This window comes from Mirounga angustirostris, unplaced genomic scaffold, assembly GCF_029215605.1.
Source record: "Mirounga angustirostris isolate CCGP_5_RB_7025 unplaced genomic scaffold, mMirAng1.0.hap1 SCAF_4, whole genome shotgun sequence".
In the NCBI taxonomy this organism is placed as follows: domain Eukaryota; kingdom Metazoa; phylum Chordata; class Mammalia; order Carnivora; family Phocidae; genus Mirounga; species Mirounga angustirostris.
In genome coordinates this window covers 3,394,732-3,414,606 of record NW_026991712.1, presented here as the reverse complement: position 1 = coordinate 3,414,606, position 19,875 = coordinate 3,394,732, and the positions used below count along the sequence as shown (strand labels likewise).

The following is a 19,875-nucleotide window of genomic DNA, read 5'->3' as shown; positions in this document are numbered from 1 at the left end:
GGCTTTCTCTTTGGAGGAAAAGGTGTCTAAACATCTCATCGATCAAAACACACCTAGCAATTGTATGTAAAGCCTTGACCTCTGTTCTTTGTTCTTATCTTCATGACTGAGGCCACAGTTCATTCATTAAGGGTCAGAAGGGTCAAGCTCATTTGACAAGCACTTGTGAGTCTGCTCCTCCAAAGAAGATTTTTTACTCTTCATTGGTGCTGCCAAACATAAGCAATTCAAACTTAACTTACTAAGAGAACCTCATCAAACCAGAAATAAAGAAGAGTCCAGGCCCTGAATCAGCTGTTAAAGTCAACATCTGGGGCCAGCTTCCCTAAATATACAAAAATTAAGAAAAAGATCCAGACACAGAATTTTGAGGTCAGTCTACCAAGAAACTTCATTCAAGTGTTCCAGAAATCAACCAATCATTGTAACCCATTAATAGTAAGATTCCATAAGATCAATATTCAATAAAGTCAGAAGAAAATGTCTCATGCAAGATTTCTGACTCAAGAGATTTTATATTTTATCTAAACATCTGTGAGGTGTAACCCAGAGGGAAACATATCAGTGACAACCACCCCCACCTTGCTTACAGACTGTAACTGAGTCCAGGCAGGAGGAAAGTGCAGAGCTTACCTGGTCGATGTCTGTTGGCTGCTTCGGCAGGAAGTGAGCTACTCTGGAACCTTCGAGCTCCAGTCTTACCCCCGGTTCCACCAGGATAGTGATAGATGACAGAAGCCGAACATAACCCTTCAAGGGCAGCTGGGTGTGGAAAAAAAAAAAAAAAAGGCACCATCAGTATAAAGTTAGTGGCCCATCATGAGCTCAAACTGCAGTGGCTGAGAATGATTTAAATAGTTCGATTATGTGGAAATGCCCATTTTTCCCCAAAACAAAGATCGAACCTACAGATCACTGGCTTGGTTACAAACAGGTACATGCCACCCATCACGTTTCCCGGGCACAGGCCCAAGCTGGCAACACCGAACACTCTCAGGAAACGCAAGGCCTCACTGAGAGTCTGGGTACACACGTGACATGGACCAGCCTCCTTGTCCCTTTAACCAAAAGTTTAGGGCTTACCGGGAGGCAGGCTCTGCGCCCGATTCTGACGCTACAGAGCTGGGCAGCAGAAAATGCCCTGGATTGAAAATATTCAAAAACAAGACCCGCAAAGCAGGACCATACCGCCTCGTCCCATCACACACCCTAAATGCATCTGGCACCCTCAGAGCGAACACCGGTAAGCCTGTGTCCTCAAAGGCAGCCACATTTTGTTCTTCTATGTGGGCAGTTACAGCCTAAGAGTCTCTAGCCGTGCCACGGGCCAGACACGTCGTGCCACTGTGTTTGCGGTCCTCAAACGTGGTGGTCTGAGCGCCCCTCCACACTATGAAAACTCACTGAGGATCACAAAGACCTTCTGTGATCCGGTTTGTGCCGGGTACATCTACAGATACTTACCCTGTTTGAAAATAAAGCTAAGGAAAGATTTAAACATGTGCTCATTCCTTTTAAAATCATAATGAGCCCATTACGTGTTACATTTTTATGAACACTATTTTCCAAAACAAAAATATATGCTGGCAGAGCAGCACTGTTTTACACTTCTACAAATGTCTTTCATGTCCGGCGTGATACGAGGGAGCTGGACCCTCCTGTCTGCTTCTGTTCCGATCTGTTACGAAGCCACAGGTCGCGGAGCCCGTGGCTGATGAGAGGCTGCAGGAGAAAGCAGTCCACAGCACACCCCCCTTCTCAGGAACCCCGCCGACCTAGCTTATCACTCTGTGGGCCCCCCACGGGCATGGGGGCCATTCTTCCTGGATAATGCCCGATGCAGGGGCCCTAATGTTATAGCTCAGTGGGGTACGGATATATTCCACCAATCAGTCAATCTCTAGCCTCTTTAAGAAACCAAATTCTGAAACGGAAGTCCATTTTAAGAATTTCTTGTATTTACTGTGTTCTACAGCACGTTGATAAACTTCTATTAAAGAACTGACTGCAGGGACATCTGGGTGGCTCAGTCATTAAGCGTCTGCCTTCGGCTCAGGTCATGATCCCAGGGTCCTGGGATGGAACCCACATGGGGCTCCCTGCTCAGCGGGAAGCCTGCTTCTCCCTCTCCCACTCCCCCTGCTTGTGTTCCCTCTCTTGCTGTCTCTCTCTGTCAAATAAATAAATAAAATCTTAAATAAAATAAAATAAAATAAAATAAAGAACTGACTTCATTACTTCATTCTGACTTGTATTCATAAGTAGCTGACAGGCCCCCCCGACTCACCTTTCCAGGAAAGAACCCTTTTTCACTCCTCACTCACACGATGTTTATTTAACAAGCATTTACGGGACACGTACAATAAGCTGATTATGGACACACACAGACCGTGCCTCCCAGTCCACCCCCAGGAGATGGTCCCCCAAGGGAAAACACACATAAACACACAATTCCAGCACAAAGGGCAAGCCCCATAACAGGCAGGGCTCAGTACAAGACACCACAGGCTCCCACTGCCTAGAGGGGTGAGAGAAGGCTCTCCTTTGAAGTAGGTTTTTAATTCGTTTGTTAGTGTTTCAAATTGAAAGGTAACTCACAGAGCATTACCACTCACCCACGGAGCAGTATCCAATTCACAAGTGTGCAACCTTCACCACCATCTAATTCCAGAATGTTTTCATCACCCCAGAAGGAAGCCCCACAGCCACCAGCACTCACATGCCCCTCTGCCCAGCCCCTGGCAACTGGTCATCAGTCCCCTGCCTTTTCGGGACAATCCAGATAAGAGGCGGCCCTTTGGGGTGCCTGGGTGGCTCAGTCGTTAAGCATCTGCCATCGGCTCAGGTCATGGTCCCAGGGTCCTGGGATTGAGCCCCACATCAGGCTCCCTGCTCCGTGGGAGGCCTGCTTCTCCCTCTCCAGCTCCCCCATGCTTGTGTTCCCTCTCTCGCTGTGTCTCTCTGCCAAATAAATAAATAAAATCTTTATTTTAAAAAAAAAAAAAGAGGCGGCCCTTTGTGTCCGGCTCCTTGGACTTAACGTGGTGCTATCGAGGTTCGCCCATGCTGGAGGGGCACCCGGACTTCATTCAGCTCTGTGTCTTTCATTTACTGAAGCACAGCACACAGACAACGGGATACTCGTGTCGGGCGTACAACGTACTGATTCGGCTGTCCGTCCGTTCATCAGTGCTCACCACGACAGGTGGGGTCGCCATCTGTCACCAACTGTATCCTGCTCCTCCTGACTACACTCCCTGTGCTGTCACCTTCCACAGCTTTACCTCTTTTTTTTTTAATTGACCATCAGCCAGTTACCCCATTCCAACCCCCACCTTTTTTTTTTAATGTCCAACATTTTCGTATCTTATTAACACTCCGCTGAATGGATATACCATACGTAGTCAATCCGCTGTCAGCTAATGTACAGAGATGAGGTTTTGAAGAATGAGTGCGAGAGGTAACTAAGGTGGGGAATGGCATTCTAAGCAGAGGGCAAGCTGTGCTTAAAAACAAACCCCAGGGCACCTGGGTGGCTCAGTCGGTTAAGCGACTGCCTTCGGCTCAGGTCACGATCCTGGAGTCCCGGGATCGAGTCCCGCTGAGCAGGGAGCCTGCTTCTCCCTCTGCCCTCTTCCCTCTCGTGCTCTCTGTCTCTCATTCTCTCTCTCTCAAATAAATAAATAAAATCTTAAAAAAAAAAAAAAAAAACCCAAAACCCAGAGGAACAAGGAAAGGCAGCACATTGTCAAGGAAAGTGCGGGCAGGTGCCAGGGGGACCTCAGGGCGGGCAGGGGGCGGGGGGCGGGGGGCGGGGGGCGGGGGGTCGCGGCAGCAGACAAGGCGGGACGACCCCCCACGACATGCAGACAGCCGAGCACTTCTCTTCCCGCACCCTCTTGCTCTTCTTCCAAATCACGCATCTGACATCCGCGGGAGACGATCTTACCTCCGAGCCACAGGAAGTCATTGACCGAGCGGAGAAGCTCCACCGACATGTGGTAGTGCACCAGGGAGTCGTGCAGCATCCCCGCCTGGAGACACAAATCCCCCACGTGCTTCCGCATGCGCCCTTGGCACCGCTTCCTGTAATGTCTACAAAACACAAGGCGAGGCCGCGTCACTGCTCGTGCACGCCCTCTGCCCCGAGAGCCTATTTGACTCCCCCCACAAAAAAATGCTCAGGGGCAGCTTTCGGCTCCATAACGAGAGGCAGCAGCCACACGGCCAGTGTGGGAGCGGGAATGGTCTGACTTGACAAACACCCGCCCGGTTACCTTCTAGAGGAAACAGGGACGTGTGACGTCCCCGGGCATTTCACCCAGACGACACCAGAGCAGGATTCTCCTTCGCAAATGGCCCACAGCATCAGCACAAGAAAGTTGGTGTTTCAGCTTTTTTTGAAAATCAATTATCTTCCACTTTCTTAACTTCAAACCTATTATTATCGTATAAAGAGAGCCGTGCTACATATCAAAAGCCAGCCACTTGGCTTTCGCAAACAAGACCTTACCCCGCTCCTTCAGAGCCGGCCCCAGTAATGCCTTCGGGGGGTGGGCCTGGGGCATCACCAACAGCTCCTTAAATGTTGGCAAGGATACGCTGTTAAAGAATGCAAAGGCTTCTATCTACTCAGAAACTATACCAAAATCTTCCTTTACCATTTTTAAATATTCCTATTCTTTTAAATATTAAATTTCTTAAAATTTTTTTTCAAGAAAAATAGCAGCTGTATTAAATTTTCTTTCCCTGAGAAAGCAATCACATCAAGAATAAAACCCCCATGGAAATCCAAAACACGTGAAGTTTCTAGCTAAGTGAATACTATTGACAGACCTCAATACGAAGTTAAGTCATTCCGGATCTAACTCTGACGAGCCCTAGAAACGCTCCGGCCCCCTGGAATTCGGTGTCTCTGTTCCCAGTACTGGCTGAACTAAGATCATTGCAGAAGGCAGGGGAGAGAAGAGGAAGCACCAGTCTCCTGCCCAGCCCAAGGCAGTGCGAGTATGGCCCCCACTAACAAGCCCTCCCCATAAGAAAACACCACACCTATATGCTGCCCTGCCCTCCCCCACTGGGTACCTCCACTCTGTATGGCCCCTCCACCATGTCCCTGACACACACACACACACACACACACACACACACTCCTCCCCCACCCCCAGCCCCGCCCCAGCCAGGAGGGGCTTCCCAGACCATAAATCTGATTAGGTCACTCCCCCTGCTTCAAACCCCGTTCCCCAGCACAGTTCTAGCCCCCCTCCCGCTGCCCCTGCCTCCCCTCCTCCCACTGCCCCACTGCCCTGCACTCTACAGCCTCACCTTACTGCTTACCAGGGCCCCCAGTGACCTCCTGCCTAACTGCTTCACACTCTCCTCAGGGCTCATTTCAACTGTCAGTTTATCAAAAAAGCCTTCCCTGTCTCCTGCCTCTGCACTTTGGATTAGATGCCCCTGCTGCGTTCCTAGAACATTCTATGCTGAATCAACTTCTGACATTTGTAAGCTCCAAAAAGGCAAGTACACTTTGCTTACTACGGTGCATCCATCCCTCTCCCCTGGACACTCAAAAACAGGTTTGTTGTGAATAAACAAATGAACGGATGGGTCTCAAAGGGACTGAGCTGCTCCTGCCCACCCCAACCCCCTCTTTCTGCAGATCAAAACCACAAACACCTCTACAAAAGGCCATTCCCCACTGACACCCTTCACTGCCTCCCTCTGTTGTCAGTTTTAATAAAAACCAAGTTCCTCCAAAGCCCTGCAGGACAGGTCCTCTCCAGGGTCCTCTCCAGGATCCCAGCCTCTCCCCTGAAGCCTGGGACATGGACCGCACTGCCCGGGGCACTCGCCTCATGCCCCCACCCCACATCCTCCTGGCTGCCCAGGCTGCTCCTGCCCCCTGAGCCACCCTCCTGGCCCCTTCCCCTGGCTGACTCTCATTCTGTCTTCAGAACTCAAGGCAGATTGCTCTATGTCCTGGGAATCCCCCTCACCATGTCCCTTAGCCCTCGGCAGGGCTGCCCCCCAAACACGACAGCACTGTTTCTACCTGAGTTTTTGTCCACCCCCTCTATTAAGACCATGGCCTCTCTGAGAGCATTTGGGAAGAGGAGAAAGAGATGAGAAGAGGGAAGGGAGGAACAAAGAGCAAAGCACAGCCCAAGTCCCAAATCCAAGGATTCTCACGTGCTTGTCACAGCCCCTGGACTGGACAGGGAAAGAAGTTCCACTCCAGCACCGTGAATATATCTTACTCTGATGGCAACACAAGGGACCGTGCAGGGACTCTGTGTCCGTCCTGATGCAGAATCACAGGAGAACGACATCAACTGAACAGAAGCTCAGGGACGCACGCCTGGGCTCCCGTCCGTGCACGCAGTGGCGCTGCCAGGCCTTCCCCCCTCCCCCAAAGCTGGCCAGTGCCTGGCTCACTTCCCTGGGGTGCTCTCTGTTCCGACCGAGAGAAGACTTCAGCATCCACACACACACTTCCCACCTCCAGTAACACAGCTGTCGACCTGTCTACAAATACCGCCGCTGTGTTGAGTGACACATGTAGGAAGCGCGGCTAGTTGGCACCTTACCCCTCTCCCGCCCTCCCCCCTTACCCGGGCCTTATTCCCCCGGTGGTGGAAGCCCTGTGACGCACTGTCTTACTCATCTCTGGATCCGCCTGTATAGCACCTCACACTGGGAAGGATCAAAAAAGAACTGCTTCAGGGGCGCCTGGGTGGCTCAGTTGGTTAAGCGACTGCCTTCGGCTCGGGTCATGATCCTGGAGTCCCGGGATCGAGTCCCGCATCGGGCTCCCTGCTCGGCAGGGAGTCTGCTTCTCCCTCTGACCCTCCCCCCTCTCATGCTCTCTCTCTCTCTCTCTCTCTCATTCTCTCTCTCAAATAAATAAATAAAATCTTTAAAAAAAAAAAAAAAAGAACTGCTTCCTCCAAAAGTAACTACCAATGTACTCAAGAGCGTTTTTTAAAGTCTTACTTGGGGGAAAGACTATTCCAGAACCATCCATCGATCCTTCTATAAGTCAGCTTCTGCTCCCAATCCCCCATCACCTCTCCCAGCAGATCCCTACCTGAGGTACCCTCTGTTCCACAGGAAGAACAGACCGGGAAGCTGGGACACCCCACTCCTCAGGCCTCTGAGCCCTCCCTCAAGGACCGGCAGGGCTCTGCGCCCCACCCCAGGTGCCTCTGGCCCCTGAGGAGGCTCACCTCCACCCTCCTGCTGCAGGAGCCGTCTTCCCGGGACGCAGGTCCCATACACCATTCCCTTCAGACTCCTTCAGTAGCTGCCCTGCCCACCAGCACTTTCAAGATAAATGGCAGCAGCTCCTAAAATCCCAGCCTCCTCAGAATGACGTACAAAACCTCCATGAGACTGGGCATTCCTCCACCCACTGGTCACAGCTCTGGCCCCTCCTCCCGCCCCAGGCTACACCTCACTGGAGGTGCTCACCCACGTGCTTGGTTCTAAATACAAGCCACATACTGACAACTCCCAGCGTGGTTCTCCGGTCCGCTCCTTCTCCGCACTCCAGGCTCATGAATCCATTTGCCTCTTTGAAACTGTCACTTGAATGTCAAATACGCGTCTACAATACATGTTCAATACTTAACTCTGGAATTCGACCCCCAGCAGGAACCTCCCAGTCCTCCCCATCAGACAGCCTCGCCACATGCCCACTTGCTCAAGTCAAAACCCTGGGTCTCTTACTCGATGTCCTCTTTTCCTCACCCCTGCCCCCACACCATAGTCAGGGTCGTGCCACAGGACCCAGTGCGGGACACAGCAGGCTCACAGCAAGCGCGGGCTGAGTCACGGCCCTCTAAAGAGCAGGAGGTCTCTCCCGGCACCGGATGCTCAGAGAAGGTATGTGAGTCTCACAGGTAAGGCCAAGAGAACAGCCCAGAAAAAGGGGCTCATGCTTCTCCTGTCATCCGCACTTTGAAGGGTCTGAGATCTAGAAGAGCTCCCGGTTAAGAGACATACCTCCCAGAGGTGAGCAGGTGAGAAAGGAGGAACCCAGGCAAAGCTATTCTCACACAGCTCCCCGGGGCCTGGGGAGCAACAGGAAAGGCCCTGTGGTGCGGGGCACAGCCCAGCCATCACAGCATCCCTGCCCTGTATGTCTGCAGGCGGGAAGGTGCAATGTCTTCTACTTGCTACACTTATTGTGCTTTGTTCCCCCACCCTAGAATGTGAGAGAATCTTTCAGAAGGTCCAGCCTATCTCACTTGAGACAAAGTAAGTGAAGGAAGAAAGTGTTCACATGTGGACCAGAGCAGTAAAGAAGAAACAAGGCCTCCTGGCCAGCACGGTGGTGGTGGCCAGACCTTTTCCCATGGGTGAGATGGGCCAGGGAGAAATACAAGGAGCTAGGTCGGCCAAAGGTTCTCCCTCTAGGCCCGACCTTGGTTAAATGTTGGAGCTTCACTGCTGCAAACTAACGACGTGCCCGTCAGTGATGGGCATGAGCCTCAACAAAGACAGAAACAGCTATCTCTCACCCACCATGGTGAAAAGGAAAGGCAGGTGCACGATTGCTAAGGTAAACCACACATCTGGCTCGGCATGCTTCCTGGCTAAAGCAGAAAGAAAACTATGCTCACCTATGAGGTCCTTGTGCCCACAAGCTCCAAATGAACTAGCTCTTTAGAAGGCCATGTTTTCCTAATACCTAGAAAAGTCACCCTCATAGATGGGGCAAAAGATAGATGGCAGAACAGCCTCTGCCCTTTTATGAAGGACAGCTGCTAAGGTGAAGTAAAGAAAACGGCATGCTCCAGGTGAAAGCGAAAGGCCTCTGGTGACCGCGTCCTCCGACAGCGTCCCTCTGTGGCCAGCACGCTCCCGAGCCGGGCACCCTCGCCGGTGGCCACTGGGCTACAAGCTCTGTCATGCACATCACACAGCGACAGCCAAGAAACACGTGCCTACTACGTTCATTCCAAAGCCAGGATCAAGCAAGGAGCTGCAGTCTTGGACTTTCCAGGTTAAAATGCCCCGGGGAAAAGTCCCTGTGCAGCTGCCGAAATCAACAAGCATCCCCCATCCTCCAAACAGAAGAGATTAATAAGGGCTCGTTTGCCACCAAATACTAAGTAAGACAAAACAAGTTCCCCAAAGCAAATATTTGAACAGATATCAAACACCAATGGGTTACGTGCTTAAGAAAGCAAAATATTTTTTAAATTAAAAAATGAAAAGATGATTGGGGTAATATATGGATCCAGGCAGCAGTAAGTTTTTGGTTTTTCAAGCGGTGAAGGCAGCACACAGGGAGATCTAGCTACTACAATGCGGTGTGTTCACAGCCTACCTTTTCAGACCCAACAACATACTCACAGGGCGGTATGATAGAAAAAAAAAGGAAAAGGAAAGAAGAGAGGAACAAGCAAAAATTAGAAACACACAAGAACAAAAATAACTTTGACAGCTACAACACTGCATGTCCAAGAATCTCCCGTGGGCTTTCGAGGCGTGGGGCACATGTGAACGTTCTGGTGAAATACGCCCACACCTCGTGTTATGGGGAGCTGTGGGGCCTGCAGTGGCCAAATCTGCCACGGGGCCTATGGACGTGATCGGTGCGCCACCCAAACCTCGACGTCCACCTAGACGTTTCCTTGTGAGCTGCGAACTACGGTCTCATTTCAAGCTGGACACTCCTACCAAGAGCTGTGGGACAGAGCTGGGCTCTGTGTCTGCACCAAATCATTGTTTTAAAAAGATGTTTCACTGTAGACGAGTGAAAGCAACAGTGGACCGGCAGGGATGATGGGAGAGTGTATTTAATCTGAGGTCACTGGCGTCACCGTGTCACATAAGTTCAAAAGCTGGCTGAGTGTCTCCGGCATGCCGAGACCAGAATGGTCCCACCGGGAGGGCAGTTCGATCTACTGCTGGATTCCCGGTGCCTAGAGCCATGCCAGGCACATGGGGGGTCTCAATAAAGACTTGGTAGCATTACTGCCCTGGCAGTATGGGCTGGCATGCTGTCCCAAGACAGTCTTGTTACTCCCACCAAATTGAGCATAGATTTCAAATGGCAAAAACAGGCCGGCATTCTCTGGTGGGTCTGCGACCTCAAAGCCAAGAAGTCAGTGACCAAAAAAATGTCACTGGTGCCTTGTGTAGCAGAGGCCAGTCCCTGCCCACGCCACAGGCTGCGGAGGCTCGGGAGTGTGGGGGCCGTGTGCGGTGCGGCCCCGTGCGGCAAGGGAAGGTCACCAGGTGGCCGCTCTGGCCCGGCTTTGGAGAGGGCCTGGTGCGCGGCACAGCGCTGCCCCTCGCCGCTGCCGGGGCTGGTCCGCCTCACCACCCCAGCCCCAAGGCGGGAAAGGGGAGCACTGGCATGCTGACCTCGGGGCCACTGCGAGGACTGAGCACAGATCGTAGGTGCAGTGTGCCCTTTCCTTAGCCACACACACACACGTCTGGCAAGGAAATGAAAACTAGTGCGGACCCCGCAGCTCACCAGAGCAGGTGGAACTTAGGCCCCTCTGTGCTTCCCACTCTCAGGGCTGGGCCGGGCCTGTTTCTCTCCGTTCGGTGACATTTTCTCCTCCAACTTACCAACAAATGGCAAGTCAGTGTTTGATCTCAGGTAAACTCCAGAAACACGCTGAGCACCTACTCTGCAGTGGGCATCTGCCAGCAGGACACAAGGTCACTCCATCCTCGCCTGAGAGACCCACATCCACATTCTACAGGAGGGGAAGGAGGGACTTGGTGCCCAAGGCCATGAAGCCCCCGCTCTCCCTCGCTGAAGAGGACCTCGTCCAGGCAAAGCATCACCGCCTAAAACTACACATCGTCCTCCTCTGTGTGTGGACACCACAGCAGCCACGATACGGGGAGGCAGTGCAGGGGACAGAGAGGGCAAGCACAGAGCACAAGACGGTAACCTGCAGTTCTGGTGCAAAGCGCAGCCGCTGACTTCCTCTCGGGAAATGTGAGGCCTGACCTTTCCCTGCTCTATTCGACACCCCCCATAACACAGAGAATATACACACACTGCCGTGTGCAGAAGGAGCTCTTTGGGAAGTCCATGGTAGCATCGCTGATTGCCTGACGCTCGCCTCTGCTGGCTGTAAGCGAGGACTGGGACACTGTAGCTACCAGGTGGGAAGAAGGGCCTGACCGTGCACAGTGCCCAGCCCGGGAGACAGGAGCTCCACCTTGCACTCAGCTCAGCTAGCTCCTAGTTCGGCGCCTCTCCGGGCTCAGCACCTCATCTATAAATCGAAGGGATGAGACTGAATAGAAGTTTCTTAACTGTGCACTAGGTAGGGCAGTTCTGTCCAACAGGAATAAAATGTGAGCCACGTACAAAAAGTTTTCTAGCTGCCACGTCTTAAAAAGTAAAAAACAACTGAAACCAATTTTAATATTTTACTTAACCTAATATACGTAAAATATTATCATTTTGACACGTAAAAAAGATGAACAAGGTATTTTCTTTCTTTTTTCATACTAAGTCTCAATACCTGATGTGCATTTTACTTACAGCACATCTCAGCTCAGACAGGCCAGCTCTCTGGTGCGCAAGAGCCGCAGGTGACCACCGTCCTGGACAGCGGCTCAGGGGGTCCCACAAAGAGGGCCGGCTGAAACAGGGAAGTAAGTACACACACTAACCCTAAACAGAATCCCCCTAACCAAAGGCTGTCCCGTTTCTAGAAGTCTGAAAACCGTGGACTGCACCTGTCTACCCCTTGTGGCATCAGATTCTACCCCCTGCTTCCCCCTTCGTGATGTCAGGAAGCAAGCCCAGCACAAAGCCTCTGGGCCCCCAGGTAAACTTACCTACTGTCTGTGTCCAGTCCTACAAAGTCCTTCTTCTCAAACGGGACACAGAGAAGGGGGATCTTATCCCCGGACTTGTCAGTGGCCCTGTCCAGACGCTTGGACTCGAGCACAATGAAGAGCGATTCGATGAAGTCCTCGATCCTCTTCTCCACCGTCTGGCAGTCCTCGTAGTTGGGGTAGAAGGCCACGTCAGTGCGCGGCTGCTCGGTGGTCTCTCCCTGCAGCCCAAAGACGAAGAGCCGGGAGTCGTAGAGCGTGGAGCCGTAGATCTCCTTCTGCACATGGAACTTCTCGAAAGTCTGCGGCCAGTCCTTGGCGGAGAAGCAGTCCGTGATGGTGATGAGGCCCACGACTTTGCGGTGGGTCTGGAAGTCGCCCCACTCGTTGTTCTCGGGGGGGTAGTGGTGCCTGTAGCGGATACAGAGCACCCGCTGGGAGTCCCGCACACTGATCTGGCTCACGGAGGAGATCCTCTTGTAGATCTTGAAGAAGTTCTCTTCGGAGACGATGCCCACAGGCTGCACCACCACGAGGAGAGTCTGGTGGTCCTCAGCACACTGCATGTAGTCAGGGACACTCATCTTGAAGACTCTGTCAAAGAGAACATGGGGACTCTGAGGCGCCCGCGGCTATGAGGGCTGTTGGCCTGCACTGGGATGCGGTGGTTCTGACGTGAACCACCTGGGAGGCAGGGTGAGCCCCGCGCAGAGCCGTGGGCTACCGTCTGTCCCTGGAGTTCTGCACCTGGCTACCACAGCTCTTCCCCAAACACCACGGCTCCTGCACGAGGCCCTGCGCTCCTGCAGCAAAGGGGCTGTCTCTCGTTTCCTATTTCCAACACCCCGCCGGGTACCGACGGAGAATCGGGGCCCAAAAGCGTTCCCTGATCGATGCACTGCTCCCTCATCCCCTCAGCAGGATATAACGAAAAGAACCACAGTGGAATCAGAAGATCTGGATTTGACCTCCAGTCTACCCGGGACATAAATGGTTTACATGTAGTTATCTCATTTAAACCCTTCTGTGACACCACCTCAACTCTACTGATGAAGAACCTGAGGCAGAGAGAGGTTTATCACTGATCAAGATCAGAGAGGCCCGGTCAGAGGAAGTGTTCAAGCCACACACTCGGGCTCTGAGGGACGATGCCAGCCCGCCCCCGCCCCTCCCAGCAGCCATCCTCTGAACAGCCTCTTCTACACCCCCTCAGAAAGAACCAAACCCACATCAGTGCTCCACAGAGAGGCAGGGCAGCCCCTGGGAGACTTCTCAAACCCTCAAGAGTTGGGGCTGAAGGTAGAGATTTAAGGTTCTGTGTTTCTCAAAAGAAGGCACAGCTTTTAGCAACTGCAAAACACTTATCTGGTCCAGGCCTTCGCTGCGCAGAGACGTAAAGGGGGCCTGGTGCAGCTGAGGGAAGGCCTCATGGACAAGGACCGCCTCGCGGCAGCACCAGCGAACCCTGAGCCCTGCTGACGGATGAAGCCTCCACAAGGCCCAGGAGAACACGTGCAGAAAGAAAAGACAGACGACAAGCAGACAGGCCCTCCCTCCACATACTGTGCAATGAGGTTTCATCAAGGTATTCATTATGTTTGCACCCAAAATGAAGGGGGGCTGTATCAAGGTGCCACAGCTTACAGAAGTTGGGGATTTTGAGTCATAATGGAAATCCTAACCTGTACCATGGCTTTCCCCATTCAAGCATGTGCTCGGTGGCACACTGGGCCAGGCAGGACACGAGCCACACACGGATCCCTAGTAACACGGCACACATCACACCTAGGCCCACCGAAGAACGGCCATCTACAGAGAAGACCGAATTAATGAAATTTAAAGCAGCCGAGCCGCCAACGTTATTAGCAAAAAGGACGTTGCTACCTCCTTAGCAACACGTGGCAGAGAATCGACTGCAGCCACCGAGCCCATCAAGTTGCTTCTCTCCCTGGCTGTCATTCTGCATGAGACCATAAGTGAGTCACACAGGGTCACCGAGGTTTTCTCTTTTGCGAAGGGCTCTGGTTGGAATGAACAAGGTATCTCATCATTCGCATCCCCAACACTGAGTGAGGACTTCCCATGTGCCAGGCTCTGTATGGACGAAAAGACAGCGTCCCTGGTACATTCACGAGGAGAAAGAGAAGACAGATGTTAATTCTCCCCAGTTTGATATATATAGACTCAATGCTATTCTGATTAGACCTCCTACCAGAATTTTTGTGGAATATAACAAATTAATTTATGGTCCAGAATAGCCAAGAAACTTCTGAAGAACCACCACTGAGGAGGGGCATTTGTGCCCCCCTCCCCGCCCCCCAAGAGCAGGACCAGATACACCTGCGAATGCTAACAGGACACAGGGTTTCTTCTGAGGGCGATGAAATGTCCCAAAACTGTGGTGGTGGCTACAAAGCTCTGTGAATACACTAAAAACCACTCAGCCGTAGATTTAAATGGGTCAACTGTACGGTATATAAATGGTATTTCAGTACCTCTGTGTGGGGGAAAAAAGGCCAAATAAAAAGCTACAGTCAGCACAATCCTGGCCCAGGGATAAAAAGAAAAATGGAATGTAATCCTGCCCAGAACCAGATCCACACGTACACGGCAATTTGAAATACGGCAAAGGTGCCGCTGTAGGCATGGTAGGAAAGGACAGGCTCTCCAACAAATGACACAAGACAACAGGTAATTCATGTGTAAGAAGACAACATCACCCAATCAGGATATGGGCAAAACGCTCAAAGAGGCATCTTTGAAGACAAAACTCAAATAGCCAGGACAGGTACAGAAGGATGCCCCACCTTGATGGCAACCAGGAAAAAGCAAATTGAAGTCACAGTGACAGGCCATTTCACACCCAAAATGACAAAATAAAAATTGTATTGTGGTAAAATATACACGAGACACCATTTTTAAGTGTACAGTTCTAGGGCATTAAGGACATTCCCACTGCTATGCAAACGTCTCCAGAAGTTCTCCATCTCCCCGACCCGACACTCTGTACTCGGTAAACAATGATTCCCCACGCCCGCTCTCCCCAGCCCCCCCGCAGCAAACCTTCTGACTTTCTATCTTTATGAACTGAACTGCTCTAGGTCCCTCATCTAAGTCGAATCACACATTCTGTGTCCTTTCGTGACTAGCTTATTTCACTTAGCAGGTCTTCAAGGTTCATCCGTGTTACAGTAGTGGATCAGAATTTCCTTCTTTTTCAATGCTTATATCCCACTGTATAGATACACTATTTACTCATTCATTCATCAAAGGTCACTGGGGCTGCTCCTAGCTTTGGGCTACTGTGAATCATGCTACTACACAGACAAAACATTTTGAGTATGAAAAACACCAAATGTTTACAAAGATATAGATCACAGTAACTCTCCTAAGACAGCAGGCATACGGACTGGTATGTCCTGCGCCCAGGAACTTCCCTCCTGGAGCAACTCTGACATGTGGATGGCAGGAGACATCAACAAAGGATCCTAGAAGCCAGAACTAGAGACAACACAAATGTCCACTGTCAGGAGAGTGGACAACTAAACTGTGGCCTTTTAACGCAATGGAATACTACAGAACCCGGAACATGAATGGCCCAGAGCGACCCTGCGGGAACACGGCTGAATCTCAACAGTGTGATGCGCAAATAAAGTAGGTCGTGGACTAGTACAAGCCGTACAATTCCGTTCACATAAAGTTCAAAAACAGGAAACACTACACAACGTATTGTTTAGGGATATTTACACACAAAGTAAAGCTATAAAGAAAAATAAACTTGGGTAGTGGTTGCTTGAGAGAGGAGTGCTGTTCGGGAGTGAGACAGCAGGCTTCGGAAGTTAAGCCAAATGGCAGACGTGGAGGCATTTGTTTTGTGATTCTTTAAACTATACATACACATCACATATACCTTTGCTATAGTCTGTATTTCAAAATTTTTCAAGAGTTACGGATACCTGGGTGGCTCAGTTGGTGAAGCGGCTGCCTTCAGCTCAGGTCATGATCCCAGGGTCCTGGGACGGAGCCCCACGTCAGTCTCCCTGCTCAGCGGGGAGCCTGCTTCTCCCTCTCCCTCTGCCTCAGTGCGCTCTCTCAAATAAATAAATAAATAAATAAATAAATAAATAAATAAATAAATAAATAAATAAATAAAATCTTTAAATAAATTTTTTTTCAAGGGTTAAAAAAGGGAGAAGGTCCAACTTCAAGTAGCTCACAGCCTAGTGGTCAGCACGTCAACTAGTTTTAGAGCCCAGACTCTGCCCTGTCCTCAACCCGCAGGCTATGCTGCTGGTCCTGCAAATACCTTCCTCTATGAGCAAGAAAACAGGACGCACAAAGAGGCAAGTGGATTCAGCTGCAGATCCACCTGAAGATAGGGGACAGTGGGTCCTGGGCACGGGTCTCAGGACAGATGCTCAATTTCTCTAGTCTGAAGTAAAATGAGAAAAAGTAGAATACTGCGTGAACTTCTAATAAAACTAAACTTAGGTATATTTGGTAAGTGCTTTATAAATATTAACCAGTGTTATAATTTATGTTTAGGTAATGAACTTCCACATTTTTTGACATTAAAACATTCTTGCTTTTATGAAATGTCGGTGAGAGTAGATGGTGGTTATTTTCCATTGTCCTGTCTGGGCGAAAATTAAAATTGACATCCCTATTATTGACCCTCCAGTTTTCTGGAATTTGCAGATCTATGAAATCCAAACAACTAACTCACCCTGGACTAAATGAACCCTCTGGGTCCCTTCCAGTTCTGACTAGGCACTAAAAAGACACCAGCAATCAAATCCGTGCCACGGGTCAATAAACCTTACAAACTCAAGCAAGAGTTTTCCCTGAAGCAGCTCAGTATCACAAACTTCTTGTTCACTTTTGCCCCAAATTCAAAATATGCATCTTACATGGGAGCAAATCTGTCTCATATAAGGTAGAAAGAGGACATTCACCGGGCTATCTATAATGTATCCTATTTAGACTTCCCATCAACCCTAAGAAATGAGATCACTATCTTCAATCGAACAGATGAAATAAGGCTCAGTCATTCTGCTCAAGGTCTCCTCATCAGTAGGTGATGAACTGGAGCCAGGCGCCAGAGTCCATACTTTTCCACTGGTTTCTTCAAGGGAGAAGCTGACAAAATAAGACCTGGCACTGAGCCAGGTTCTGAGACTAATCTAATACAAACATTAAAACATCAAAAATAGGGGCACCTGGGTGGCTCAGTTGATTAAGGGTCTGCCTTCAGCTCAGGTCATCGGCCAGGGTCCTGGGATCGAGTCCCACATCGGGCTCTCTCTTCAGTGGGGAGCCTGTTTCTCCCTCCCCCTCTGCCCCTCCCCCCATGCTCTCTAGCTCTCTCTGTCTCTCTCTCTCCTCTAAAATAAATAAAATCATTTAAAAAAACCATCAAAGTGCTCGCTTCGGCAGCACATATACTAAAAAAACCATCAAAAATATATTTCTTCCGTTGTATATATATACAATGGAATATTAGGCAGCCATCAAAAGGAATGAGATCTTGCCATTTGCAACGACGTGGATGGAACTGGAGGGTATTATGTTGAGTGAAATAAGTCAAACAGAGAAAGACATGTATCATATGACCTCACTGATATGAGGAATTCTTAATCGCAGGAAACAAACGGAGTGTTGTTGGAGTGGGGGGTGGGGTGGGAGGGATGGGGTGACTGGGTGATGGACACTGGGGAGGGTATGTGCTCTGGTAAGCGCTGCGAATTGTGCAAGACTGTTGAATCTCAGATCTGTACCTCTGAAACAAATAATGCAATATATGTTAAGAAAAAAAAAAAGAAAATAGCAGGAGGGGAAGAATGAAGGGGAGAAATTGGAGGGGTGGACGAACCATGAGAGACGATGGACTCTGAAAAACAAACAGGGTTACAGAGGGGAGGGGGGTGGGAGGACGGTTTAGCCTGGTGGTGGGTATTGAGGAGGGCACATTCTGCATGGAGCACTGGGTGTTATACACAAACAATGAATCATGGAACACTTCATCTAAAACTAATGATGTAATGTATGGGGATTAACATAAGAATAAAAAAAATAATAATTAAAAAAAATATATATATATATATATATTTCTTCAACATGGTAGCTCCCCCCAAAAGTTAAACACAGAGCTACCATATAAACAGCAATTCTACTCCTAGGTACATACCAAAGAGATTTGAAAACACATGTCCACACAAAAACTTGTCCACAAAGGTTCATGGCAGCATTATTCTTAATAGTCAAGGAGTGGAAACAACACCATTGTCCATCAACTAATGAACGGATAAACAAAATGTGGTCTGTCCAATGAGAGAACATTGCTCAGCCATAAAAGGGAACAAAGTACTGATACTACTACAACATGGATGAACCTTGCAAACATGATGCTCAGTGAAAGAAGCGAATAACAGAAGGCCGCACGGTGTATGATTCCGTTTATATGAAATGCCCACTGCACGCAAATCCTGGAGACAGAAAGTAAATTAGTGGCTGCCGGGAGCTGCAGGACAGAATAAGAGGTGCCTGCCCGTGAGTACGGAGTTTCCTTTTGAAGTGGTAAAAAACGTTCTGGTACAGTGATGTCCGCACGACTGCACACCAGGGCACTGTACATTCTAAATGGGTAGATTCTGCGGTACGTGAACGGTCTCTCAATAAAGCAGTTATTTTAAAAAATATTTCCTGACAACCGTTTGCCCCTCTCTACTACTAGTCTGCCACACCATTTAAGAAAAACAAACATAACCTTGCTGGATCTTTAGCATGGCAATATTCCTGGGTCTCCGACATCACGCCTGGAGTCCTGTCCTTTCACGTTAACAAACACCAGCTGGGCTGGACGAGGAAGTGACTGTAACTATTTCTCAAAAACGGACAGTCTAGTTTAAACTCGGGGGAGGGGGGCTGATGGATGGAGGACGTCCCAGCCCCCTGCCTTCAGCTCACTTTGAACTAGGGCGAGCCCTGCTTTCAACATTTTAACCCCTCTCTCTATAAAGACAGGTGAGTTCAACAGGCATCCTATCCGAACACCAGAAAAGTGTGGGTGAGAAGGCATGTGCGGTGGCAAGGTGCAGGGGGCGGGTGGCGAGAGGCAGCTGGCCACAGCAAGCACGGCGCTGGCACGCTCCCTTCCCCACGACCCCGTGGGTCGGCTGGAGTCGACCACAGAGGCGCTCATCTCAGCACCCGGCGCCTGGGACCGCGGAGCTGGGTCTCAGGCACTCTCAGCCCGGAGGACGGGGACAGGAGGGGCGCCCCGGATCCCCGGCCCCACGCGGCCCGGGGGCCAGGTCGCGGCAGGCGGAAGAGGGCAGGGGGCCGCCGCCGCGCGCCGCAGGGAGCAGGGGCCGCGGCCCCAGGGCGGCGGGTGCGGGCACGGCCCCGGGGAGGTGTGCGGCGGGCGCCGGGCAGGCCGGGGCAGGTGCCAAGTGGACCCCGGCCCGGGCAGGTGCGGGCTGACTCGCGCCCTCGCTTGCCGCCGCACACCGGCAGCCCTCCCGCAGCCGGCCGACCCCTAGCCCGGAGCCCCCCACCTCGCACTTACACAGCCGGCGGCCCGAGCCCGGAGCGGGAGCCAACGGCCTGGCGGGCGGCGGGGCCGAGCGGCCTCTGCGACCGCTCCCCCCCTCGGAGCTGGCGCTTCCGACCGGCGGCCGCGCCGGCACCCTCCTGCGCATGCTCGGGGCCGCTCCGGGCCCGAGCTCCGCTCCGGGTTTTGGGAGGAACGCAGGGGAGGCGGGGAGGAGGACGAGAGGGGAGGGGAGGGGGAGCAGAGAAGCTTCGGCTCCGGCGGCGGGCACGCCGAGGGCGGGGCCTGCCCTGTCCCCGCGCCACTTTCTAGCCACTCAAGGCGCGCAGGTCAAATTTCAGCACCCGGAGGCGGGGGGGCGGACCTGCCAGGCCCCTGCGGAGTGGCCGCCCCCGCGCCCTGCGGGCTCCCGGCCGCCCCGGAGACCAAGCGCCCACAGGCGCGCCACCGCTAATGCTCGGAACTACCGGTGGGCCGAACAAGAGCCCCTTCGGCAG

General features: G+C 51.4%; 1 protein-coding gene across 4 annotated transcripts in view; it reads right to left on the bottom strand.

The window, feature by feature from the left end:
- TRAPPC9 (trafficking protein particle complex subunit 9) overlaps nt 1-19,527 on the bottom strand; it is a 550,504-nt gene extending 530,977 nt beyond the window's left edge. For 3 of the 4 annotated variants that reach the window (XM_054512434.2, XM_064587832.1, XM_064587833.1), the window contains exons 1-4: nt 19,394-19,527; nt 11,827-12,420; nt 3,950-4,095; nt 634-762 (exon numbers count right to left, since the gene is read on the bottom strand). In XM_054512434.2, coding sequence (XP_054368409.1) covers nt 634-762; nt 3,950-4,095; nt 11,827-12,410 — 859 coding nt within the window. In that variant the 5' untranslated portion in view covers nt 12,411-12,420; nt 19,394-19,527. Of the gene's footprint in view, nt 1-633; nt 763-3,949; nt 4,096-11,826; nt 12,421-15,782; nt 15,918-19,393 lie in introns of all 4 variants that reach the window. The other variant, XM_054512431.1, reaches the window with a different exon arrangement.
- Between the last annotated feature and the right edge of the window lie 348 nt (nt 19,528-19,875).